The sequence below is a fragment of the Bison bison genome, unplaced genomic scaffold, assembly GCF_000754665.1.
Source record: "Bison bison bison isolate TAMUID 2011002044 unplaced genomic scaffold, Bison_UMD1.0 scf7180017851375, whole genome shotgun sequence".
Classification (NCBI taxonomy): Eukaryota; Metazoa; Chordata; class Mammalia; order Artiodactyla; family Bovidae; genus Bison; species Bison bison.
The window spans coordinates 203,467-210,968 of NW_011481948.1; the positions used below are offsets into that span (position 1 = coordinate 203,467).

At 44.9% G+C, this 7,502-nt stretch overlaps 1 protein-coding gene across 1 annotated transcript in view; it reads right to left on the reverse strand.

The window, feature by feature from the left end:
* Positions 1 to 7,502, reverse strand: part of POLN (polymerase (DNA directed) nu) — a 147,468-nt gene that overhangs the window by 65,648 nt on the left and 74,318 nt on the right. Inside the window, exons 15-17 of the mRNA XM_010850601.1 lie at positions 2,925 to 2,982; positions 1,970 to 2,044; positions 968 to 1,082 (exon numbers count right to left, since the gene is read on the reverse strand). Coding sequence (XP_010848903.1) covers positions 968 to 1,082; positions 1,970 to 2,044; positions 2,925 to 2,982 — 248 coding nt within the window. The remainder of the gene's footprint in view (positions 1 to 967; positions 1,083 to 1,969; positions 2,045 to 2,924; positions 2,983 to 7,502) is intronic.

Consider the following 7,502-nt stretch of genomic DNA (forward strand, 5'->3'; position numbering starts at 1 on the left):
TACGGCACGTGAATTATATCTCAATCGTACACTCTCAAAGGGTGGGTTTTACGGCACGTGAATTATATCTCAATCGTATACTCGAAAAGGGTGGGTTTTACGGCACGTGAATTATATCTCAATCGTATACTCTCAAAGGGTGGGTTTTACGGCACGTGAATTATATCACAATCGTACACTCTCAAAGGGTGGGTTTTACGGCACGTGAATTATATCACAATTGTACACTCTCAAAGGGTGGATTTTATGACATGTGAATTATATCACACTTTCTAAAAGAGCACACAGGGCACACTAAGGAGAAGGGCCTTTCCCTGGGAGCCTGGGAGGGGAACAAGCTCCGGGACTTGGCAGCACCGGGTCCACCTGGCCTCTGAGAGCTGCTGAGCTGCGGGTGGGCAGGAGGGGCGGGCAGGGTCTAAGCCTGCTCTTACTGACTCTGGACCTCGGGACAACTGCATCCTCAAGAAAGGTGCTCATTGCCTTAGATGGGAGGAATTCCAGGCTTCAAACTGAAAGAAGAAAAGCCTAAGTAGGCAAAACAAAAAAGCAAGAAGGAGCCGGCAGTGAGAAGGAACAGGAGTTGAGTGCAGGCTTGCTTTGCCCCAAACAGCAGCTGAGGGCGCAGAGGCAACGCCGGGGTTGCCACCAGGCTGCCTGCAGGCCCTGGGCTCTGTCTTCTCCGACTGACACTCATCTGGAGGCACACGTGACTTTCACTTTTGATTTTTTGATATTTCTGGTACATTCCTCAGCAATCTACGCCCCTTCTGGAGCTGAAGAACAACCACCTCTTTCATACTTAGGAGACGCTTGGCATCCTAGCTATCTACTCTTTTCAAAAAGATTAAACTACTAGAGAAAAACATAATTTCTTATTGAAAACAGGTTTGGACCAACTTCAGGTTTTTAAAATCATGCCTGCATTCCTGTGGATCTGATACTGTTATGAGCGCGTATATCTTACCACTGTGAAGTCAGGGTGGAAAATACATCATCTCTCTCAGATTCCTGGAATAACTTCAAAAGTTCTGGGTCCCCAGATAAGTGTGCAAGAATGCGCAATTCGATCTGCGAGAAGTCTGTCAGATAGAGCTCTGCGTTAATTCAGAACCTATCCACACACGCCTCATTGTTGCCACCCAGCCCGGGCAACCTCAATCTCCCCTCCCCACAGGGAGGGGAATCAAGGTCAGCACGCCCACCTCCCACCTGCCAGGCCCCTGGGCATTGGGCTGTTCGCCATCCCTGGTGCTAAGAGTCCGGGAGACCTCTTCTGTAAGGCTGGCAAGGCCTCCAGGGGGCCGCACTCATTGATCGAGTCATCAGAACATCAGAGGTTCAGAAGGGCTCTCTCTGTGCCAGGCTGTGTGCCTGGGGTGCGCTAGTGAACAAGACGGATGGCGGTCCCTTCCGTGTGGAGCTGCTACTCGAGGAGAGGGAGACGGTTTGGGTGAATTATTCCGTGTGTTGGAAGGCGAGCAATGAAATGGGAAAGACAAATCAAGAGGAGGAGGTTCCAGAGTGAGTGTGTGTGGGGAGGTTGCTGCTGTGACGTGTCATCGAGAAAGGGACGAGGTAGCAGAGGCAAAGAGGTTGGAGGAGGGAGCAAGCCCACACCGGGGGAGAAGGCTCCGTGCGGGGGAGAAGGCTCCGTGCGGGGCTGGCGGTGGGGCTGAGGGCAGAGCGGGAAGGGGCACCGGGGGGACAGGACAGAAGGGGGAGGTGGACTTGGGGGGCCTAGCAGGGAATCTGGGCTCTAGGTGCAGTCACGTGAAGAAGCCCAGGAGGCAGAGCTGCCCTCGCCTACTGGGCATAAGAAGCCTCGGCTTCACGTAAATATCTGCCTGGGGTTTACCTTCAGGAGCAAGTTCTGTAAGCGCCGTTGGATTACTCGGTTTCTAAGCATTTGAACACGTGAAGCACGTAAGGTGGGCTCCAGTGGCATGCTGTGTCTGCTGGCACGTACCTGCTGCCAGGAAGGTGTAGCCTTCAGATGAAACAAACGCCGTCCTTGGGGAGATGCTGAGTTCGTCCTCTTCACCTGAATCGTTATGAGTTCAAGAGCACTTGGTGAACTGGTCGTGAGCTGATTCATAGCTATTCCTCACACACAGTTATTTTAACATCACTCGGAAGTCAGAAGAGTATTTTCCTGATTTTTCTTAATGCAATTTTAAAACATCATAAGACTGCTGAAAGCAAACTAGATTTTCTGCTGTTAAAATTTCCTGTTCTGTCTACAATTCTCAGTGAAGAAAAGGTCAAACACTGGCCCTCTGCGCCTCACCAATAGGAGGCCTCCTTGGGGAAGGTCTCCCCACGGAATGTGCGGTGCAGGGCTGGCGCAGGCCAAGCTGCTGCCTACCTCCAGGAGCTCTGTTCACGCAAAGCTCATGGCGCGTCACTGTTTCGCTTCGACCTTCTGGAAGCAGCAGTTCCCGAAAGCAAGCGGGCAGGAGTTTACCGGGAACAGGCCACAGAAGCCGGCTTTGCTCAGACTTGACCTTTTCTTTCTCAGAAATGTCATCACCCTCAGGGCAGTGGAGTGGATCGAGACAAAGAAGAGTGTGACTACGCTTTTACAAACATGTCCAGTAATTTTCAGACCTTAATAAAAGCCAGCTCCGTTGTCTGTCTCTTCTCTGTTGGGAAGCTGGTGGGGGAGAGGCAGTGGGAGGGGAGCCTCTTTCCCGGGGTAATTTATCATCCACTTTCACTTAGAAACCGCTAGAGGGGAGGGGCCGTGCCACTTGAGCTGAGTTTTATTTTTCAGTGTATATTTAAATCCTGGTCACGCAAATACAGAGGAGAACTTCAGGAAAGAAAAGCAGTTACTTAGATAGCAAAACAATTACAAACATTTCTAGGCTTAAAAAAAAACGTTGCTCAAGATTTTTGTGAAATAAAAAGAAATGTGTTACCTTTAAAACTCTGAGGTTTAGTTATCTGAATTGGGTGCTTGGAGATACCTTGGATATTCTGCGAATAATAAAAGGGAAACTGCTTTAGCTGAAATATCTTCTTTTAATCTGAATCATTTAACGGTATTTAAAATGTGTTACATTTAAAATATATATATATATATTTTTGGAGAAGGAAATGGCAACCCACTCCAGTATTCTTGCCTGGAAAAGTCCATGGACAGAGGAGCCCGGTGGGCTGCAGCCCATGGGGTTATATGACTGAACACACACGCATGAGGAGGGTGGAGAGAGACGGGTTGGTAGCAGTAAACTGGAAGAACCAAAAATACATTTATTTACCTGGCTGCCCCAGGTCTTAGCTGCAGCGTTTGAACTCACAGGGACGGCACCTGGGATCCAGTTCCCTGACCAGGGATGGGACCTGGCTTCCCTGCTTTGGGAGCTCTCTGTCACTGGACCACCAAGGGAAGCCCCTAAATGTGTCATATTTTATTAAACCCTAACAAAATAACCAATGCCAATGTATTATGCATATGTGTATCCATCTTAATACAACTAATACTGAAGCACAATTTTGGTGGGTAGACCAAAGTATCAATGTAGAGTCAACATACAAAAGTCAATTCTATGTTTACACAGTGCCAATGAATAATCAGACGTTGAAATTAAATAAACAATGCCATTTATATTAATAACAGCACCCCAAAACATTCAGGTATAAATTTGTATGTTGAAAACTACAGAATCCTGATAAAAGAAAATTAATAGTCCTAAATAAATGGAAAGATATACCATGTTCATGGATTAGAACATTCAACATTAATATGCCAATGACTCCCAAATTGATCTATAAATTCAACACAATCCTAATTAAAATATTAGCAGTATTTTCTTAGCTATCAACAAGCTGATTCTATAAATTGTGGATTATAAATATAAATGTAAAATGCAAAACTCTAAAACTTTTAGAGGAAAATTTAAGAGAAAATCTGTGTAATCTTGCATTAGACAAAGAATTCTTAGATATACCCCTTCAGCATGGTCCGTAAAGAAAACAATGAAAAACTGGACTCCATCAAACTTACTTTTGTTTTTTGCAAATCACGTTGGATTCAAAACATATAAAGAACTCTCAGACTTCCCTGGTGGTTCAGTGGCTAAGACTCTGCCGTCCCATGCAGGGGTCATGGGTTCAATCCCTGTTCAGGGAACTCGATTCCACACGCCATATAGTACGGCCGAAAAAAAGGAACTCTCAAAAAAAGTTAGCAATGAAAGGTACTTCCAGAATGGCAGAGTGAGGAGCTTGCCAACTCATTCTATGAAGTGTTATCCTGATGCTAAAACCAGATACCAAATACAACATCCTCCATAAACAGGCACAAGGATCCTCAGTCGATATTAGCATGCTGAAACTAGCAACACACAAAAAGGGTTTTGTACGCAGCCAACGGGGATTTATCTCAGAAATGCAAAAAAAAAATGTAATATAATACACCAGATTCGTAGGATAAAGGACAAAAACACATCATCACCACAACAGGACATAAGCATTCAACAAAAGTCCAACACTTTCATATTAAAACATTTCCATTTCTAGGAACAGACTTTTCTCAAGTTAATAGAAGAACATCTACAAAATCAACTCACTCTGAGTAATGTCAGGGTCTATAATTGTATAAAACAGAATATGTTCTCTGACTAATAGCATGTCAAACTGGGATCAGACCAGACTGTAACTAGCACACTCGGCTAAAAGCTCTTGGTGAGCACAGCTCGGTGTAGGCTCATCCAGCAAGCAAGGACTCGGCTCCTAAAGTCATTTCCCTTCCATGGCCCATAAAACATCAGCTTAATGAAAGTTGCTTTACCAACGGAAAGAGGGATAAAGAAGCTTATTTGTCCTGAGAAAGCAGAAATGTGATTACCTTTAGATAAAGATAAAGGAAACTTTTTAATAACTAAGTGCTACTTTTTGTTTTACAATATAACAAATAATCAAATAACAGTGACTGCTCACTCTGGTGTCCGACTCTTTGTAACCCCATGGACCGCGGCACGCTAGGTTCCTCTGTCCATAGAATTTTCCAGGCAAGAATACTGGAGCGGGTTGCCATTTCCTACTCCAGGGGATCTTCCCAACCCAGGGAATGAATCTGGGTCTCTTTCATTTCCTGCCTTGGTAGGCGGATGCTTTACCACTGCAACAATTTGGAAGCCCAATAAAAATAATAGAAACTTCACTAACTATGTAACCTATATAGCACACTTTATACACTATGGCACACTATATAACACTCCACAGTTTGAACACTTTAAGGAAAGTTAAAATGTATATTTTGTCCTTTGATCATACGACATGCTAAGAAGGGGCTTGAAGGGTATAGCTTTTTTTTCTCCCCTACCACGGCTGAGAGACGTGAGCTCAATTCTCAGGCAACTTTCGCTCATCTCAAATGGCGTCTTCTTTTCTGTTATTACACGGAAGCTGCTCTGCCCACGGTGAGCAGAAGGGAGGCTCTGGCATCTGACTCTGGCAGAGAACCTCAACCTTGAACACCATCTTTCACTGTCAAGTTGCAGGGAAAGAAGAGTTTAAGGCTTAGTTCCCTTAAGTTAATCTTAAAACAAGCCAGATAAAAATGTTGTTAATGCTGACTGGAGACTAGTGGAATGTACAATCACCAAACAAAAAATAAATTACTTTCAATCAGAACTGCTCTTATGAAGTGTCCCAAATATGTCTAGAGATAACAGTTATTAAAATTAAATCAGTTGTTAAAAATAGAACCAGAATATTTTGATGGAGAACATAAAAAAGTAACCATTTTATTGTAGAACAGTCTTACAGAAAAGTTAGGAACACAGTATAGGCCCCTCACTGAGCTTCCTATATTGCTAGCATCTTACGTTTTTAGGGTATTTGACACAGTTAAGAAACCAGCATCAATACATTATTACTAATTCCATACTTTATTTCGATTTCACCAGTTTTCACCTGAAGTCCTTTTTCTGCCCCAAGACCCTACCCAGGACCTCGCATCATGTTCGGTTGTCTGGTTTCCTCAGCTCCTTGGCTGTGGCAGCTTCCCAGATTTTGTTTTTTATGACCTTGTTCTGAGGGCTGGTCAGGCAGCACATCCCTCAGCTGGGATCTGCTTGTTGTTTTTCTCGTGGTTAGACCAGGGTTGCGGGTTTGGGGAGGGAGGCCTCCGAGATAAGTGCCCTTCTCATGCCGGCAGGTCAAGGGTGCCTGCTGTCAGCGTGACCCGTCACTGCTGACGTTGACCTTGCTCTGAAATGGTGTTTGCTACGTTCTCCCCTGAACAGTCACTTTTTTATTTTCCCCTTTCTAGGCTGCTCTCTCTGAAATTGAGTTTCTGAGCACAGCCCTCACTTCTGTCTGCAGTGACAGAGATGAAGTGATAGGCGTGGTGTCCTGAGAAAGCTGACTCCCGGGGCAGTGTTCACTGACCCGACGGCAACAGTACAGGCAACAGAGCCAGGGGAGGGGAGTGGAGGTCAGCCCCGGCGTGGACACCGCTGGTGTGGATAGAGACAGGGAGCTCTGCAGCAGCCAAAGGCGGAACCCGGCCAGCAAGGGACTGCATCTCAGGATGTGCAATTTGACTTCCTTTGTTAAACTTATTCATAGGTGTTTTATTATTTTTATTCAACTATAAACAGGATTTGTTGTTGTTCACTCACTCGTGTCCAACTCTTTGTGACCCCATGGGCTGCAGCACGCCAGGCTTCCCTGTCCTCCACTATCTCCTGCAGTTTGCTCAAACTCATGTCCATTGAGTTGGTGAAGCTATTTCGCCATCTCATCCTCTGCCACCCTTTTCTCCTCGTGCCTTCAACGTTTCCCAGCATCAGGGTCTTTTCCAAAGAATCAGTTCTTCGCATCAGGTGGCCAAAGTATTGGAGCTTCAGCTTCAGCATCAGTCCTTCTAATGACTATTAAGGGTTGATTTCCTTTAGGATTGACTGATTTGATCTCCTTGCAGTCCAAGGGACTCTCAAGAGTCTTCTCCAGCACCACAGTTTGAAAGCACCAATTCTTTGGCACTCAGTCTTCTTTATGGTCCAACTCTCACATCTGTACATGACCACTGGAAAAACCATAACTTAGACTAAATGGACCTTTGTTGGCAAAGTAATATCTCTGCTTTTTAATGTGCTGTCTAGGTTTGTCATAGCTTTTCTTCCAAGGAGTAAGCATTTTTTAATTTCATGGCTACAGTCACCACCTGCAGTGATTTTGGAGCCCAAGAAAATAAAGTCTCTCACTGTTTCCATTGTTTCCCCATCTATTGGCCATGAAATTATGGGACTGGATGCCATAATCTTAGTTTTTTGCATGTTGAGTTTTAAGCCAGCTTTTTCACTCTCCTCTTTCACTTTCATCGAGAGGCTCTTTAGTTCTTCTTCACTTTCTGCCATTAGGGTGGTGTCATCTGCATATCTGCGGTTATTGACATTTCTCCCGGCAATCTTGATTCCAGCTAGTGCTTCATCCAGCCCGGCATTTCACATGATATACTCTGCATAGAAGTTAAATAAGCAGGGTGA